At 44.2% G+C, this 19942-nt stretch overlaps 2 protein-coding genes across 2 annotated transcripts; both read right to left on the reverse strand.

Moving 5' to 3' along the window:
• Positions 1-313: 313 nt before the first annotated feature.
• On the reverse strand, positions 314-883 carry LOC124661500 (probable non-specific lipid-transfer protein 2). The gene has a single exon (XM_047199371.1). The coding sequence runs from the start codon at positions 881-883 to the stop codon at positions 602-604; it is 282 nt and encodes a 93-aa protein (XP_047055327.1). The 3' UTR covers positions 314-601.
• A 737-nt stretch (positions 884-1620) lies between these two features.
• On the reverse strand, positions 1621-8112 carry LOC124661510 (long chain base biosynthesis protein 1a-like). The gene is made up of 8 exons (XM_047199379.1): positions 8077-8112; positions 4951-4979; positions 4603-4781; positions 4310-4446; positions 4083-4187; positions 2188-2329; positions 1884-2011; positions 1621-1788 (listed from the first exon to the last, which is right to left on the reverse strand). Exons 1-8 carry the CDS (start codon positions 8110-8112, stop codon positions 1621-1623), a joined length of 924 nt encoding a protein of 307 aa, XP_047055335.1.
• Between the last annotated feature and the right edge of the window lie 11830 nt (positions 8113-19942).

A 19942-nucleotide genomic window follows, 5' to 3' on the forward strand; every position in this document is an offset into this window, starting at 1 on the left:
AATTTTCTCTAGCTGCAAAAATGGCAGTATAGGCTATAGCACGGACTGCTTGCCAGGTTAATTTAACCTAGCTACTAGATTGGTACCGATTATAGCCAGATTAAAATTTACCTAACTACCAGATTAAGTCGTAGTGGCTGATGGATTTAGTTATCCATATTGCTGAATCCCTTCTCCTCGAGACATGCATACATGCCACCAACGGCATACAGATGTTCGTTCGCGGTGACCCATCGGGCCCTGCTTTCTGTGCGCGCACCGATCTGTTTGTGGACCCTTTGCTAGAGATGCTCAGCCCATGGTTAAACTGCCGTTTATACCGATGATAAACTTTACTCATAGACGATGGTGAAACATAAAACATAAAAACGTACAAGACCAGCTGCCACAACATTGGCACAAGCCTATGCATGTTCGCAGCTCGCAACAGCCGCGTTTATTTAGACGTCCATCGGTAGCGTACACGTATGTGGTACGGGTACTAGCTCGATGGCGTCGACAGTACAATTACCGATACAATAGACATTACGTAGACCACCGTCGAACGGTGCTTGCTGCCATGCCGGCCACGGCGGGGATCGTCAGCACGATGAGCAGCAGTTCAGCACTTGGGCCTGGGGACGCCGCAGGCCTTGACGACGCTCTGCGCTCTGGGGCTGTTGACGTAGCCGCTGTAGGAGGGGTTGCGCGCGTACTGGCACAGGCACCCCTGCTGGGCGCGCATCCGCACGCAGCACCCCGGCGTCACCGCGCCGCCCAGCATGATGGCGCCCATGCACGGCGTCAGTGCGCTCGCGTCGCACGCCGCCGCCGCCACCTCCGCGGCGAGCAGCCCGCACAGGGCGAGCGCGAGGATGAAGGCCACGGCCTTGCTGTTGCCCATGCTAGCTCGGCCGGAGCACAAAGGATCAGCGAGAGAGGTGGTGGGGGAAGACTGGGTTACTGTGTTTGCTTGGCTAGCTGCTGGTGCGTTTGACAGCGAGCTGGCTCCGAATTTATAGGTCGTGTCATGCGTGCATCGTCTCGAGAATGCACGCGAAGGATATAGAGATCTGGATCGGTTGAATGGGCAAGGATATGGGCGAGGCGTGGGCAACGGCGCTTGAATGTTATGGCCATGACCATCCATGGTGCATGCACCGGGAGTCTGGGACACGGTGGTCATATACTGCGGGTCGTGTCGGCGTCCGAGCACACTCCCTGCTCGGGATCATAATTTGTTATGTTTAACCGATTTACTATTTTTTCTTTTATGACATATCCATATTCCTTGGTAAATCGAGTTGTACAAAAAAAAATTCTGAAACAAGGCAAAAGACTTCCCATTTTCATCATTACTGTACGACACTATGTCTGAGGTACCATGCACCGTGAAAAACATGTTTTATAATAGATACGCTGGTATCTATTAGATATTATATATGTTCATAATCTTATTTATGAACCTGGTCAGAATTATAAATAGCGTACTTTAGAATAAATTTAATTATATGCTTTGTTTTTTGAAACTGATGGAGTACATTTGCCAATCAGACTTGACATAGACTTAACTGTTGCATACATTTCCAAGCTACACAAGGCGGCGACCTGGCTCTCTCGTCTTGCAAATCGAAACCCTGATCAATTGAGGACCGACGAGGAAATTCTGTTCAGGGATGAACATACTTTGGAGATGTCTGATTCCATGTGACCAGCGGATACGAACAGGCGAATCCCAACCGGAAGCTTGCACCTGTCCAAACTTGACCTCTTGGATGCCACAATGAAAACTGTGTCTTCCTTCAAAGCCTATCGAAGGAAAATGTAGTGTGAATATATTTTGCTTATGAAATTTATGTTTAAAACTTTATCAAGAAATCCTTGTCAAGCCAAATCCAACTTACCTGTTCGGCAATGGTTTCAAGAAGATCAAGGTCAGGGGCTAGGGAACCTGTCGATTTCTTGAGCTTAAGGAAGACCATGGGTGACAGAAGATGGCTACAAATTTGAAGCCCTGGCGTAACTGACAGTCCTGTGATCAAATTTTAAAAAAAAAGGCATCAAGGTGTTGACCAGGCACAGGTTGTGGCAAACATATTTTGCACGATAGGGTTAATCATCGCCTGCCTTAGTCTACTTTGCGCAACACATATCATGAGTTCCATAACTAGTATCTAAACAAATGCCAAGAGAGAAAAAAATATTTACCTTTCTGCAGAAGAGCAACATTGCTCCTCAGGATACTGAGAACTGAAGAATTTTCCTCCAGGTAGTTTACAACAGACACAGCAGCAGTGGCAAGATAAGGTGCTAGAGAATTAGAGAACACGTAGCCAGAGCTGCTTAGACGCTGCAAAAACATGTAACACCTTAATATTTCAAAGCTCAAAAGTGTTAACCAACTATTAGAGTACGTAATGGGCTTGGGCTGGCTGTATAGCCCGTTAGTCTAAGGGTTAATTAGAGATAAGAGTCGTTTGCTTAGGGGTCAATTAACCCTCTCTATATAAGGAGAGGAGACGTATCAATCTAATCAAGCAAGAATTAAGAAGGAAATTCCTTCCCTCTTGCCACCGGCCGTGGGCAAGGCCCCCGGCCGGCCCTCTCTCGCCATCCCTCTAGCAGCACCATAACACTTGGTATCAGCTTTCCACCCGCTGCCGTCGCACTCCGACGTTCCCGCCGTTCTCTCCCCGGCGGAGATCACCGCAGCCCTCCGCGATCTCACCACTGCTGTCCAGGAGATCCGCCTCTTCCTGGCCGGTCCATATGGGCCGCCGCCGGCGGTGGCGCAGCTGCCATGGCAGCCGACGCACCAGGCGGCCTCCGCCGCGATCGCCGGGCCGCTGCAGCCGACCCTGCTGCTATCGTCGCCGCCACTCGCCGGGCTGCTGTAGTCCCCGCTGCCGCTGCCCACCATCTCTGGGCCGGGCCCTACCTCGGTACCGGGGTCCCTCTTCTCCAGCAGCCGATCGCCTTCTTCCCCACCGGGACGCTGCAGCAGCAACAGCAGCAGCTGCTGTCCTCACCGATGCTATCCCTGCCGTTCGGTGGGCAGCTGCAACAGCAGCAGCTGCCGTCGCCACCAACACCGCAGCAGCGGCTGCTGCCACCGAAGACGCCGTCCCTGCCTTTCGGCGGTGTGGGAGCGACCTTGGCCCCGGGCTCTACATCGACACCGCCCGGGATGCCCTTCCACCATGTCTGTTTCCCTCCGTCACCGTCACCGTCATTGCTTCCGGCTTGGATCGCTATCCGGCACGTGTCAGCGGCGGTGAGGCTGCAGGCTGCTGCGCGCGGCCTCCTAGTGCGTCGGCGTGTGCGGGAGATGCGTGATCTGCAGCTGCAGCTCCTCCAAGTTGCGCTTCGTTGCGCAACGGACCTCGATCTCGTCCGTTGCGTCGGGGATCTTGGGAGTGCGGTTTCCCCCACGGACGGCGGACATGCTGTTTTTCCCGCGGGCAGCGACCTCAAAGTCTGCACCATCGACAGTCATCCGGTGGGGAGAAGGCATGGTGTCACCGACAGGAGCGCACCGCGTAGCACCACTGCATTCCGCCGCCGGCCGCCGCGCGGGCTCCTTTTGTCCCGCTAGTTTCCATGGGATCCAGGTGGCTGTACAGGTGCACGTCCGACGGGCGGATGGTGTCCACTTTATATTCAGGGGTCACCAATAAAGCGTTCCAGTCCATTTCAGGTTGAGAGTAATAAAACAAGCCGAGACGTAAAAGACTCATTTTTAGGTGTTAGGTTTGTGTTGCGTCGAGTCATGGTTTGTTTAGGTTGCAGCTCGAGGACGAGCTGCATGTCCAGGTGGGGTGTAGTGTTAGAGTACGTAATGGGCTTGGGCTGGCTGTATAGCCCGTTAGTCTTAGGGTTAATTAGAGATAAGGGTCGTTTGCTTAGAGGTCAAGTAAACCTCTCTATATAAGGAGAGGAGACGTATCAATCTAATCAAGTAAGAATTAAGAAGGAAATCCCTTCCCTCTTGCCACCGGCCGTGAGCAAGGCCCCCGGCCGGCCCTCTCGCGCCATCCCTCTAGCAGCACCATAACGCCAACACATTTCTTTTCTATCTCAACTGATGTCTCACATGCATCTACCTGATGATCAACAACTCTAGCACTTCCTGTACAGAAACCACCATCAGTTGCTAATGCATTTCCCATTCCGGCTGTGATAATATCAATTTTGTCAATCTGCACAGTGTAAAGTAATTTGAGAAATGGAGAGAGCTAGGGCAGAAGTATCCAGCTCTTCAGTGTTGCTGCAGCAGATTTTTATTTTAATACTAGGAGTAAAGACCAAACACTCACTGGAACTCCATAATATAATGTTCAGCAAGGCCTCGGCCACACTTGCCAAGCACACCAAACGAATGACTCTTCTCCAGCATAACACGGAACCGATATTTCTCCTTCAATTTGATTATCTCATCCAGTGGGGCAATCTGACCAGAATTCATGTCTAAAAAGAAAAAACCGCAAGACGGGGTTTCATCCAAAGGTTTATATCTAGAATATTTCATGGGTTTACAGTCAGCATCACTGTTTAATGTAGAAAACCTCCACAAATAAGAAAAATCCTACACTTATTTAACACAAATAATTCACAAAAGGTAGCACGCCTGGTAAATAGATTCCACAACAATGTAGCATCTAGTCTTATCAGCATGTGTGTTTCCACGAGTAAGTTTTTCCAAAGTGCTAGCGAGTGAAGCCATATCATTATGCTTGAAATAAACAACAGTACTTCTTGATAGATCGAGACCATTTTGCACTGCCCAGTGAACGCCCTCATCACTGCAATGTACATACAACAATGGCTTAATTCAAATATGAAAAAACGATTTTCAATCCAAAGTACTAGCCAGATTTAAGCTGGCAAAAAGAAAGAACAACTGCCTGTATGCTAAAGCTACTATATATGCTGTATTTCATATATATGTTTAAAAAAGGGAAGATGACTCACGCCACTACGATATCTCCTTTCGTAAGGGGCTGCAAAGTGGGGAGCATCAAGAGATGGATGCATGAATAGCATAATCTTTCTAATTGGTGATGTTTCACCTGCTGAGCGTGTCTTCCAGCATTTACTCTTAGTGTGTTCCTATCAATTGTTTGAGGATTCTACAACTAATCCACTGATTAGTATCCATGTGAAGGCGAGGAAAGTGATGTTCCTCTCCTCATGTATATTTGATTTAGGACGTCTTTATTTGTTATGCAGGTGCGGTCCCTTCAGTCCTCATGAAGGTTATTTTTTCGTCCATTCTTTGCTTTTGTTCAAATATCATGTGGTACTGCTAGCTAGAAGAAGGACTCAATGGTCAGTGATGCATCAAATGTACTTTCCATATGCAAATCATACGAGGTTTTCATTTCCAGTACCATCCTGCAGCTGAAAGGTTATCTAATGGCATTATTTTGGATGCATTTGCCGTGATGTTTCTTAGTGCTAAGGATTCTTCTAATTTTCCTACATAGGGACTCATTTCTTAGTGTGCATTTTCTTGACTTCTAATAGCAGTTGACTCCTTTTTTTTTTGGCCAAACCAGCACTTACATTTTACTAAATTCAACTTCATGTGTGAAATATGTAGTTCGTTACATTATTGTAGATAGCAATGGTTGGAAAATATGTCCTGGCCTATAATTACGGGTTGGGCCCTTATTAACTATATATATTGATCCTTCCATTTGTGGAAGAAACCTTCAATTTTCTATATGTACTTATTAACCAGTCTATAGCATAAAGCCATCCTACCCATAATGCGATCCCTGTGCCAGAAAGGACTAAGCAAGTTAGAGAGTACAAACACTCAATTTGTGTGCTCCGTATAAATTGATCCTGCTAACACTTTACCACATCGAGAGACTTGGACCTCTCATCCTTTCCCCATCTACAGTGAAAGGAGGCGTTTATTGGGCGAACCCGTGCTGACCAGCTCGCCGCCGGCAATTCGTCGGATTCCTCGCCCTCCGGCGGCCGCTCCGGCGGCGGGAGGACGGGAAATCAACTGATCCCGGCGTGTACATAGTCTAGGTGTGCGTAGGGTGGCTGTTGGCGGCGCTGCGGAGGAGGTGGCGCGGTTGGAAAGCCTTTTGAAGATGGCGACGCTCTTCTTCGATCTGGTGGCTCCGGTGGAGTTCCAGGCCGAATCCGCCGTCCTCTGTGTGTCTGCAGCTCGGGGAGTTGCGGCTCGTGTGATCCCCTCGCCGGTGGCCGTGATGGCGGCATCGGGGTTGACGACTTTGGGTATGATGTTGCTATTGATCAAGCCGGTCGATCTCGTCAAGGTGGATGGAGGCGCGATGGCCCGAGGTTCGTCGACCCCCCTCCGTTTGGGGATCCCACCCAGTCCAAGGCTTTTGCGGTGGGGCAGTGGAGGCCCATGCCGGCGGCGCGTGCATCTCGTCGGAGAAGAAGCTGGAATCCAGGACACGGGCCTATTTGTATTTTTTGTGTTTTCCTGGGTTTATCTGTAAGATGCTTGGTTAATATCAATATCACCTTCTTAGCAATTTGTTTTTGTTTTGGTCACTTTACGCAGAAAGGAGTATGACTTATTTGATTTCTAGCTTACAAAGACTGTAAATACTTCTTTTTGCAGCAAGATTAGAAATTCGGGATTTGGTGACCACAGGAATCAGCGGTCCATGGAGTTTGGTATTAGCCACTGCAAGAGTAATGTATGATATCGGCGTCATGCTAGGAATGCATCATAATTTCTTCCGATGGAAAATATTTGGAAAATTTCTCTGGTGCTTTGAATTTGGAGGAATGCTGCTATTTTCTTAGCGAAGAGTAGTAATTCAATACTTACTAATTCTTTTGGAGCTGTGGCTTTCTTATGGCAGTCCAAGATCATGTAGCCGGGATCCTTTTCCTGAATGCTTGGTAGAGAAGGTGCTTTTCTTAGCTAGGAATCTACGAGTCTGTGGTTGGTGTCGGAAGAACTAATGCTTGATTGCATCTTTACTTATATTTTGCAGTTTGCTCACATTGTAAGCTTTTGTGATGTATAATTTTGTAATGTTTCTACCTTGGTGTCTTGGATTGCTCCTGTATGGACATATATGTTTCACAATATATACTGGATCTCGAGATGCTTTACATACTGCTCTTTTTTAGTTCCAAATTACCACTGACTTGCCACCAACTGCTACTATTATTTTTCGAGAACTTTTAGATACCATTCCCTTTTACTCTTACCCACACACTATCCTCTTCTACTCTTCGCCACACAATAGCTCCATGGTCGCGGCGTGACGCCGCGCCACACACCTTCCTAGTATGGATCAAATTCTCCTATACAAATGGCAGAAGTGCTTTGCTCCTTTGTGATACTTTTTTTGTATCTTCTGTCAAACAGTTTTGTACGCGATCCTTGTGGTCCTTCAGAGATAAAGGGCACCATCATACATGCTAATATATAGAGAGCATGCTTATTTGTTAATTTTTTTGCTACTGATATCATTTATGTACATCTGTACACATGCACAAACTGTTTCATCTGAAGTTTGTTGAGCTTCCGGGTTGTTTGAGTTGAACGGTTATCTTCCAGTTTGATCTATGTATTCACTATTGAGCAAGCTGGGAGAGGGAAGAAAGAACATACCACAAAAGAGCAAATCATTCATGTTTCTCTTAACGCCCTTTGTTGCTCTAGATTGAAGCTCGATATATAATTTTAGACAATTGGTATCCAACTGCACTTGCAGTCAGTCACTCTGACTATTACAAATAATAGTCATGCATCTAGACAAAAGAATATTGCATCTTTAGATATCTCTTGAGGTTTGTCTCAAACTCATTATTATGGGTTAGTTGGCTCAATTATTTTGTATCTCAACATTCCCGCTGCAACGCGAGGGAAGTCATCTAGTATTTTAAACATGTGACGATGTGTTTGTGAAAAAAATAATATGTGTGTTTGGAGGGGGCACTTGCCCCCACCCCCGGTTCTTCCAAAAAAATTGGATGAACCTGTGGATGACATGGGGTTCTATTCTAATTGATGACGTGGAGGGCTGCATTTTAGACAAAAAGGTAAGAGATCCATGTAAAGAACTTCCTCATGGTGAAGACGCCTACCTTCCACGTCATGCCCGTACTCAGGTCCTCTTCCATCGCACGTCTCCCGGCGGGATCCGGCGGTGTCCTGGTCGAGTGCACACCGTACTGCAGCGGCAAGAAGCTCCCCGGTGTGGCCAGGACTTGAGCCCGCGAGGGTGGCACCGTGGTACCCGAGCGCGAGATTGACATCAGAGAAGGTGACATTGTGCTTGGAGTCGCCGTACTTGGAGACCACATCGATGGTAACTGTTAGGTCACTGATGAATGATACGTCTCGAACGTATTTATAATTTTTGATGCTCCATGCTTGGTTTACACGAATTCATATATGTTTTGCTCATACTTCATTGCACTTTTACATGATTTCAGACACTAACCTATTAATAAGATGCCACAGTGCCAATTCCCTATTTTCTACTGTTTTTATATTTAAGAAAAGTTGTACAAAAAATATACTCGGAATTGGACGAAACAAAAGCCGAAGTCAATATTTTACCGAGACGAAGACGAAGTCCAGAGGGGGGTCGAAGAGGCGCCCTTGGCGTGGCCAGGCCTAGGCCCGCGCCAAGGGGAGGTGTGGGCCTCCCAGGCCCCCCACCGACCTAAATCCTCCGCCTATTTATACATCTTCTCGGGAAAATCCTGGATACCCGAGCCTCCATCCACGAAAAGTTCCGTCGCGGCCGCCATCGCAGAACCCATCTCGGGGGGTTCTGAAGCTCTTCCCGGCACCCTGCCGAAGGGGGAAATCATCGTCGGAGGCATCTACATCGCCATGTCCGTCTCCGAAGTGATGCGTGAGTAGTTCATCCGTGGACTATGGGTCCATAGCAGTAGTTAGATGGTTGTCTTCTCCAATTTGTGCTTCATGTATAGATCTTGTGAGCTGCCCTACATGATCAAGATCATCCTTATGTAATCCTACATGTTATGTTTGCTGGGATCCGATGACTATTGTCTAATATGTTGAGGTCGATTATATATTCATGTCATATGTTAATTGTGATCTTGCATGCTCTCCGTTGCTAGTGGATACTCTGGCCAAGTAGATATTTGATGTCTACGGGTGCTTCTATTCTTGTAGACAGTGTTGGGCCTCCAAGAGCAGAGGTTTGTAGAACAGCAGCAAGTTTCCCTCAAGTGGATCAACCAAGGTTTATCGAACTCAGGGAGGAAGAGGTCAAAGATATCCCTCTCAAGCAACCCTGCAATCACGATACAAGAAGTCTCTTGTGTCCCCAACACACCTAATACACTTGTCAGATGTATAGGTGCACTAGTTCGGCGAAGAGATAGTGAAATACAAGTAATATGGATGTATATGAGTGGTAATAGCAATCTGAATAAAATATGGCAGCGAGTAAACATGCAACAAAACAGTAAACAAACGGAGATTCGATGCTTGGAAGCAAGGCCTAGGGATCCTGCTTTCACTAGTGGACACTCTCAACTTTGATCACATAATAAAACCACTCTACACTCTTTTGTTGGATGATGAACACAACTAATTGTGTAGGATTACATGAACCCTCAATGCCGGAGTTAACAAGCTCCACAATATTCGATATTCATGTTTAAATAACCTTAGAGTGCACGATAGATCAACACAACTAAACCAAGTACTAACATAGCATGCACACTCGTCACCATCACACTATGAAGGAGGAATAGATCACATCAATACTATCATAGCAATAGTTAACTTCATAATCTACAAGAGATTACAATCATAACCTACGCCAAGTACTACACGATGCACACACTGTCACCATTACACCGTGGAGGAGGAATAGAGTACTTTAATAACATCACTAGAGTAGCACATAGATGATATTCAACTAGATCACATAAAGAGAGAGATGAACCACATAGCTACAGCGGAGCCCTCAGCCTCGGGGGTGAATTACTCCCTCCTCATCATGGAGACAGCGATGGCGGTGAAGATGGCGGTGGAGACGGCGGTGGAGATGACACCGGGGGCAATTCCCCGTCCCGGTAGGGTGCCGGAACAGAGACTTCTATCCCCCGATCTGGAGTTTCGCGATGGCGGCGGCTCTGGAAGGTTTTCTCTGGTTTCGTCAATCCGTCTAGGGTTTTCGCGACGGAGACCTTAAGTAGGCGGAAGGGCAGCCTCGGAGGGGGCCTGGTGGGCCCACACACTAGGGGGGGCGCCCCACCCCTTGGCCACGCCGCCCTGGCGTGTGGGGCCCCCTCGGCTCCTCTCCGGTACTTCTTCGATGCTCCGGAACCTTCCGGGAAAAATAAGGTGCTCGGGCATTGATTTCGTCCGATTCCGAGAATATTTCCTTACTAGGATTTCTGAAACCAAAAACAGCGAGAAAACAAGAAGCGGCACTTCGGCATCTCGTTAATAGGTTAGTTCCGGAAAACGCATCAAAACGATATAAAGTGTGAACAAAACATGTAGGTATTGTCATAAAACAAGCATGGAACATAAGAAATTATAGATACGTTTGAGACGTATCAAGCATCCCCAAGCTTAGTTCCTACTCGCCCTCGAGTAGGTAAACGATAACAATGATAATTTCTTAAGTGACATGCTACCAACATGATCTTAATCATACTATTGTAAAGCATATGAGATGAATGCAGCGATTCGAAGCAATAGTAAAGACAATGACTAAACAACTGAATCATATAGCAAAGACTTTTCATGAATAGTACTTTCAAGACAAGCATCAGTAAGACTTGCATAAGAGTTACTCATAAAGCAATAAATTCTTAGTAAAGGTATTGAAGCAACACAAAGGAAGATATAAGTTTCAGCGGTTGCTTTCAACTTCAACATGTATATCTCATGGATAATTGTCAACATAAAGTAATATAACAAGTGCAATAAGCAAGCATGTAAGAATCAATGCACAGTTAACACAAGTGTTTGCTTCTAAGATAGAGAGAAATGGGTAAACTGACTCAACATAAAAGTAGAAGAATGGCCCTTCGCAGAGGAAGCATTGATTGCTATATTTGTGCTAGAGCTTTGGTTTTGAAAACAAGAAACAATTTTGTCAACGGTAGTAATAAAGCATATGCATTATGCAAATTATATCCTACAAGTTGCAAGCCTCATGCATAGTATACTAATAGTGCCCGCACCTTGTCCTAATTAGCTCGGATTACTGGATTATCATCGCAATACATATGTTTTAACCAAGTGTCACAAAGGGGTACCTCTATGCCGCTCTGTACAAAGGTCTAAGGAGAAAGCTCGCATTGGATTTCTCGCTTTTGATTATTCTCAACTTAGACATCCATACCGGGACAACATAGACAACAGATAATGGACTCCTCTTTAATGCATAAGCAATTAGCAACAATTCATGTTCTCATATGAGATTGAGGATATTTGTCCAAAACTGAAACTTCCACCACGATTCATGGCTTTAGTTAGCGGCCCAATGTTCTTCTCTAACAGTATGCATGCTCTAACCATTCAACTAGTGGTAAATCTCCCTTACTTCAGACAAGACGGACATGCATAGCAACTCACATGATTTTCAACAAAGTGTTGATGGCGTCCCCAGAAACATGGTTATCGCACAACAAGCAACTTAATAAGAGATAAAGTGCATAAGTACATATTCAATACCACAATAGTTTTTAGGCTATTTGTCCCATGAGCTATATATTGCAAAGATAAAGAATAGAAATTTAAAGGTAGCACTCAAGCAATTTACTTTGGAATGGCGGAGAAATACCATGTAGTAGGTAGGTATGGTGGACACAAATGGCATAGTGTTTGGCCCAAAGATTTGGATGCACGAGAAGTATTCCCTCTCAATACAAGGCTTAGGCTAGCAAGGTTATTTGAAACAAACACAAGCATGAACTGGTACAGCAAAACTCACATAAGAACATATTGCAAGCATTATAAGATTATACATTGTCTTCCTTGTTGTTCAAACACCTTTACCAGAAAATATCTAGACTCTAGAGAGACCACTCATGCAAACCAAATTTTAACAAGCTCTATGTATTTCTTCACTAATAGGTGCAGAGTATATGATGCAAGAGCTTAATCATGAGCACAACAATTGCCAAGTATCAAGTTATTCAAGACATCATACCAATTACTACATGTAGCATTTCCCGTTTCCAACCATATAACAATTAACGAAGCAGTTTCAACCTTCGCCATGAAAATTAAAAGCTAAGAACACATGTGTTCATATGAATCAGCGGAGCGTATCTCTCTCCCACACAAGCATTTATTCAAACAAAAACAGAAACAAAAACAAACAGACGCTCCAAGTAAAGTACATAAGATGTGACCGAATAAAAATATAGTTTCAAGAGAAGGAACCTGATAATTTTGTCGATGAAGAAGGGGATGCCTTGGGCATCCCCAAGCTTAGACGCTTGAGTCTTCTTGAAATATGCAGGGATGAACCACCGGGGCATCCCCAAGCTTAGACTTTTCACTCTTCTTGATCGTAGTATATCATCCTCCTCTCTTGACCCTTGAAAACTTCCTCCACACCAAACTCAAAACAACTCATTAGAGGGTTAGTGCATAATCAAAAACTCACATGTTCAGAGGTGACACAATCATTCTTAACACTTCTGGACATTGCCCAAAGCTACTGGAAGTTAATGGAACAAAGAAATCCACCCCACATAGCAAAAGAGGCAATGTGAAATAAAAGGCAGAATCTGTCAAAACAGAACAGTTCGTAAAGACGAATTTTAAAGAGGCACCAGACTTTCTCAAATGAAAATGCTCAAATTGAATGAAAGTTGCGTACATATCTGTGGATCATACACAAAAATTGGCAGATTTTTCTGAGTTACCTACAGAGAACTCTGCCCAAATTCGTGACAGACAGAAATCTGTTTCTGCGCAGTAATCCAAATCTAGTATGAACCTTGCTATCAAAGACTTTACATGTTTGTGACGTATCAATATTTGTGACTCCAAGATGGGGTATTTATGCTAGGTTCATGCTTCTAGTTTTCTATGAGAGTGACAATAACTTCTAAAATTGTAGATGTGTTGTTGCTACTAGGGAGAAAACAACAATGTTTTATCCAAGGGTAATTCTATTGTTTACTTTACACACATTGCTTAATGCGATAATCTGTTACTTGCAACTTAATACTGAAAGGGGTTCGGACGATAACCGGAAGGTGGATTATTAGTCATAGACACAGTTGGATTACGGTGTATGTATTATGTTGTAATACCCATTCAAATCTCATAGTAATCATTTTGTCATGTATGGTCGATATTCTGTCAATTGCCCAGCTGTAATTTATTCACCCAACATGCTATTTATCTTTATGGAGAGACACCTCTAGTGAACTGTGGACCCCGGTCCGTTTCCTTTACACTGATAAATTCATCTACTGCAATCATGTTTTGTTTACTTTCCGCAAACATCTCTTTCCACTCGATACGTCTAATCCTTTGTGTTCAGCAAACCGGTGAGATTAACAACCTCACTGCAAGTTGAGGAAACGTACTTTGGTTGTGTTGTGTGCAGGTTCCACGTTGTTGCTGACGCCAGTAGTGCGCTCTGCCACTAGTCAGCTAGCAACACCTTCAGAAATCACTCTTTTCTCCTACTGATAGATTAAACCTTGGTTTCGTACTGAGGGAAAACTTGCTGATTGATATGTCTCCAACGTATCTATAATTTCTTATGTTCCATGCTAGTTTTATGACAATACCTACATGTTTTGCTCATACTTTATATCATTTTTATGCATTTCCGGGACTAACCTATTAACAAGATGCCGAAGCGCCAGTTCCTGTTTTCTGCTATTTTTGGTTTCAGAAATTCTACACAGGAAATATTCTCGGAATTGGACCCCACGAAGACAGAAGTCAATATTTTGCCGAGGCGGACCCAGAGAGCCAGAGAAGGGCCAGAGGGGCGCCAAGGGGCCCCCACACCATAGGGGGGCGCGGCCCACTGCTGGCGTGTAGGGAGTTAGAAATCCCTGGGGTGTAACAGCGCCAGAAAAGTAGTTGCTTGTGACGGTAAAGCACACGTCCGTTGGGAACCCCAAGAGGAAGGTATGATGAGCACAGCAGCGAGTTTTCCCTCGGTAAGAAACCAAGGTTATCGAACCAGTAGGAGATGAAGGCCACGTGAAGGTTGTTGGTGAAGGAGTGTAGTGCGGCGCAACACCAGTGATTCCGGCGCCAACGTGGAACCTGCACAACACAATCAAACTAGTTTGCCCCAACTTAACAGTGAGGTTGTCAATCTCACCGGCTTGCTGAAAACAAAGGATTAAACATATGGTGTGGAGAATTATGTTTGCTTGCAGAAAACAAAAGAGAACAATGATTGCAGTAGGTTGTATTTCAGATGTAAAAGAATGGACCGGGGTCCACAGTTCACTAGTGGTGTCTCTCCAATAAGATAATTAGCATGTTGGGTGAACAAATTACATTTGGGAAATTGACAAATAGAGAGGGCATAACAATGCACATACATATCATGATGACTACTATGAGATTTACTTAGGGCATTACGACAAAGAACATAGACCGCCATCCAGCATGCATCTATGCCTAAAAAGTCCACCTTCGGGTTAGCATCCGCACCCCTTACAGTATTAAGTTGCAAACAACAGACAATTGCATTAAGTACTGTGCGTAATGTAAACAATACAAATATCCTTAGACAAAGCATTGATGTTTTATCCCTAGTGGCAACAACACATCCACAACCTTAGGGGTTGCTCGTCACTCCCAGCATTCAATGGAGACATGAACCCACTATCTAGCATAAATACTCCCTCTTGGAGTCACAAGTATCAACTTGGCCGAGCCTCTACTAGCAACGGAGAGCATGCAAGAACATAAACAACACATATATGATAGATCAATAATCAACTTGACATAGTATTCCATATTCATCGGATCCCAACAAACACAACATGTAGCATTACAAATAGATGATCTTGATCATGATAGGCAGCTCACAAGATCTAAACATGATAGCACAAGAGGAGAAGACAACCATCTAGCTACTGCTATGGACCCGTAGTCCAAGGATGAACTACTCACGCATCAGTTCGGATGCGGGCATGGTGATGTAGAGCCCTCCGGCGATGATTCCCCTCTCCGGTAGGGTGCCGGAGGCGATCTTCTGAACCCCCCGAGGTGGGGTTGACGGCGGCGGCGTCTCTGGAACTATTCTCGTATCGTGGCTCTCGGTGATAGGGTTTTCGCGCCGGGAGGATTATATAGGCGAAGGGGCAGAGTCGGGGGACGCCCGAGAGGCCCACCCCATATGGCGGCACGGCCAGGGGTGGGGCCGCGCCCCCCTATGGTGTGGCCGCCTCGTGGCTCCTCTTCGTCTCTCCTTCGGACTTCTGGAACCTTCCGTGGAAAATAAGGCCGTGGGCTTTTGTTTCGTCCAATTCCGAGAATATCCGTAAACTAACTTTTCTGAAATAAAAAATAGCAGAAAACACGAACTGGCACTGCGGCATCTTGTTAATAGGTGATACGTCTCCAACGTATCGATAATTTCTTATGTTCCATGCTACTTTATTAATGATACCTACATGTTTTATGCACATTATATGTCATATTTATGCATTTTCTGGAACTAACCTATTAACAAGATGCCGAAGAGCCAGTTGCTGTTTTCTGCTGTTTTTGGTTTCAGAAATCGGAATTGGACGAAACTTTCGCCCAGGGTCCTATTTTTGCACGAAGCTTCCAGAAGACCGAAGAGTCAACAAAGTGGGGCCACGAGGCAGCCAGGGGCTAGGGCGGCGCGGCCCAAGCCCTGGCCGCGCCGACCTACCCCCTGGGCTCCTCGTGTGGCCCCCCGCGTTGACCCTCCGCCTACTTAAAGCCTCCGTCGCGAAAACCCCAGTACCGAGAGCCACGATACGGAAAACCTTCCAGAGATGCCGCCGCCGCGAATCCCATCTCGGGGGATTCAGGAGATCGCCTCCGGCACCCTGCCGGAGAGGGGATTCATCTCCCGGAGGACTCTACGCCGCCATGGTCGCCTCCGGAGTGATGAGTGAGTAGTTCACCCCTGGACCATGGGTCCATAGCAGTAGCTAGATGGTCGTCTTCTCCTTGTTGTGCTTCATTGTTGGATCTTGTGAGCTGCCTAACATGATCAAGATCATCTATCTGTAATACTATATGTTGTGTTTGTCGGGATCCGATGGATAGTGAGTACTATGTTATGGTGATTATCAATCTATTGTTTATGTGTTGTTTATGATCTTGCATGCTCTCCGTTATTAGTAGAGGCTCGGCCAAGTTTGTACTCTTAACTCCAAGAGGGAGTATTTATGCTCGATAGTGGGTTCATGCCTGCATTTACACTCGGGACAAGTGACGTAAAGTTCTAAGGTTGTGTTGTGCTGTTGCCACTAGGGATAAAACATTGATTCTATGTCTAAGGATGTAGTTGTTGATTACATTACGCACCATACTTAATGCAATTGTCCGTTGCTTAGCAACTTAATACCGAATGGGGTTCGGACGATAACCCGAAGGTGGACTTTTTAGGCATAGATGCAGCTTGGATGGCGGTCTATGTACTTTGTCATAATGCCCAATTAAATCTCACTATATTTATCATATCATGTATATGCATTGTTATGCCTTTCTCTATTTGTCAATTGCCCGACTGTAATTTGTTTACCCAACATGCTTTATCTTATGGGAGAGACACCTCTAGTGAACTGTGGACCCCGGTCCTATTCTTTACATAGCATACAATTTACTGCAATACTTGTGTTTTATTATTTTCTTGCAAACATCTTCCACTCGATACGTTTAATCCTTTGTTACAGCAAGCCGGTGAGATTGACAACCTCACTGTTTCGTTGGGGCAAAGTACTTTGGTTTTGTTGTGCAGATTCCACGTTGGCGCCGGAATCCCTGTTGTTGCGCCGCATCACATTTCGCCACCATCAACCTTCAACGTGCTTCTTGACTCCTACTGGTCCGATTAAACCTTGGTTTCTTACTGAGGGAAACTTGCCACTGTGCGCATCATACCTTCCTCTTGGGGTTCCCAACGGACGTGTACATCTACGCGCATCAATAGGCTAGTCCTGGAAAATGCATAAAAACATTATAAAGTGTGAGTAAAACATGTAGGTATTGTTATAAAATAAGCATGGAACATATGAAATTATAGATACGTTGGAGACGCATCAAGCATCCCCAAGCTTAGTTCCTACTCGCCCTCGAGTAGGTAAACGATAAAAAGAATAATTTCTTAAGTGACATGCTACCAACATAATCTTGATCAACACTATTTGTAAAGCATATGAGATGAATGAAGTGACCCAAAGCAATGGTCTATAGTTTGCGAACAAAAAGATAATGACTAAACAACTGAATCATATAGCAAAAACTTTTCATGAATAGTACTTTCAAGACAAGCATCAAAAAGTCTTGCATAAGAGTTAACTCATAAAGCAATAGATTCTTAATAAGAGGTTTTGAAGCAACACAAAGGAAGATTTAAGTTTCAGCAATTGCTTTCAACCTTCAACATGTATATCTCATGGATAATTGTCAACACAAAGTAATATAATAAGTGCAATAAGTAAACATGTAAGAATCAGTGCACGCAGTTGACACAAGTGTTTGCTTCTAAGATAGAAAGAAGTAGGTAAACTAACTGAACATAAAGTAAAAGAAAGGCTCTTCGCAGAGGGAAGCAGGGATTACTCATGTGCTAGAGCTTTTTATTTTGAAAACATGGAAACAATTGTGTCAACGATAGTAATAATTCATATGGGTTATGCATAAAACTTCCTATAAGTTGCAAGACTCATGCATAGAATACTAATAGTGCCCGCACCTTGTCCTAATTAGCTCGGATTTCCATGGATTATCATCGCATTACATATGTTTCAACCAAGTGTCACAAAGGGGTACCTCTATGCCACATGCACAAAGGTCGAAGGAGATAAATCGCATTTGATTTCTCGATTTTGATATATCTCAACTTGAGGACATCCATACCGGGACAACATAGAAAACAGATAATGGACTCCTCTTTTATGCTTTAAGTATTCAACAACAGATAATATTATCATAAGAGATTTGAGGATTAATGTCCAAGCTGAAACTTCCACCATGATACATGGCTTTGGTTGGCGGCCCAATGTTCTTCTCTAACAACATGCATACTCAAACCATTTAACTCATGGAAAATCTCCCTTACTTCAGACAAGACGAACATGCATAGCAACTCACATGATATTCAACAAAGGTGTGACAGGTTGATGGCTTCCCCAGAAACATGGTTACCGCTCAACAAGCAACTTATAAGAACTAAGATACATAAGCGACATATTCCTTACCACAATAGTTTTTTAGGCTACTTCCCATGAGCTATGTATTGCAAAAACAAGGAATGAATTTTTGAAAGGTTTTAAAGGTAGCACGCAAGCAATTTACTTGGAATGGCAAAGAAATACCACATAGTAGGTAGTTATGGTGGACACAAATGGCATAGGTTTTGGCTCAAGGTTTTGGATGCACGAGAAGCATTCCCTCTCAGTACAAGGTTTTGGCTAGCAAGGTTGTTTGAAGCAAACACAAGTATAAACCGGTATAGCAAAACTTACATAAGAACATATTGCAAGCATTATAAGACTCTACACTGTCTTCCTTGTTGTTCAAACACTTTTACCAGAAAATATCTAGACCTTAGAGAGACCAATCATGCAATCCAAATTTCAACAAGCTCTACGGTAGTTATCCACTAATAGATTTAAACTACATGATGCAAGAGCTTAAACATGATCTACTTGAGAGCTCAAAACAATTGCCAAGTATCAAATTATTCAAGACAATATGAAGCATTTTCTGTTTCCAACCAAATAGCAATAAGTATAAATGCTGCGGCTTTCACCTTTCACCATGAATATGAAAAACGAAGAACACAAGTGTTCAAATGAAAAATCGGAGTGTGTCTCTCTCCAACACAAGGATTGCTAGGATCCAATTTTATTCAAACATAAAAAAATAAAAGCAAACAGACGCTCCAAGTAAAGTACATAAGATGTGACGGAATTAAAATATAGTTTCACTAGAGGTGACCTGATAAGTTGTTGATGAAGAAGGGGATGCCTTGGGCATCCCCAAGCTTAGACGCTTGAGTCTTCTTGAAATATGCAGGGATGAACCACGGGGGCATCCCCAAGCTTAGACTTTTCACTCTTCTTGATCATATCATATCATCCTCCTCTCTTGATCCTTGAAAACTTCCTTCACACCAAACTCAAAACAATCTCATTAGAAGGTTAGTGCATAATTAAAAATTCACATGTTCAGCAAGGACATAATCATTCCCAACACTTCTGGACATTACCCAAGGCTACTGAAATTTAATGGAGCAAATAAATCCATTCAAACACAGTAAAAGAGGCAATGCGAAATAAAAGGCAGAATCTGTCAAAACAGAACAGTCCGTAAAGACAAATTTTTTCTAGGCACTTAACTTGCTCAGATGGAAAAGCTCCAGTTGAATGAAAGTTGCGTACATATCTGAGGATTACTCATGAATTGTTTCAGGATTTTACAAGTTTTCTACAGAGAGAAAAGCTCAAATTCGTGACAGCTAAAATCTGTTTCTGCGCAGAAATCCAAATCTAGTTTCAACTTTCTATCAAAGACTTTACTTGACACAACAATGGAAGAGAATAAAGATACAAAGGTATTGCTACAGTAGTAACAAGCACCTTGACTCAAAACAAAAAGAAAAGCAAAAATAATAGAAAATAAAAATGATGGGTTGTCTCCCATAAGCGCTTTTCTTTAACGCCTTTTAGCTAGGCATAGTGATTTTTATGATGCTCACATAAAGATGAGAGTTGAAAAGAGAGCATCAAGAAGCATATATAAAACATGTTT

This window comes from Lolium rigidum, chromosome 1, assembly GCF_022539505.1.
Source record: "Lolium rigidum isolate FL_2022 chromosome 1, APGP_CSIRO_Lrig_0.1, whole genome shotgun sequence".
NCBI lineage: Eukaryota > Viridiplantae > Streptophyta > Magnoliopsida > Poales > Poaceae > Lolium > Lolium rigidum.

What these genes read in the sequence shown, in the direction of transcription:
- LOC124661510 (XM_047199379.1), bottom strand. Translation starts at nt 8,112, where the DNA reads ATGGAAGAGGACCTGAGTACGGGCATGACGTGGAAG. An exon ending in GTACGGGCATGACGTGGAAG is followed by an intron (nt 4,980 to 8,076) that starts GTAGGCGTCTTC and finishes CCCACTTTGCAG; the next exon opens with CCCCTTACGAAAGGAGATAT. An exon ending in TTGAAACCATTGCCGAACAG is followed by an intron (nt 1,789 to 1,883) that starts GTAAGTTGGATT and finishes TTCCTTCGATAG; the next exon opens with GCTTTGAAGGAAGACACAGT.
- LOC124661500 (XM_047199371.1), bottom strand. Translation starts at nt 883, where the DNA reads ATGGGCAACAGCAAGGCCGTGGCCTTCATCCTCGCGCTCGCCCTGTGC.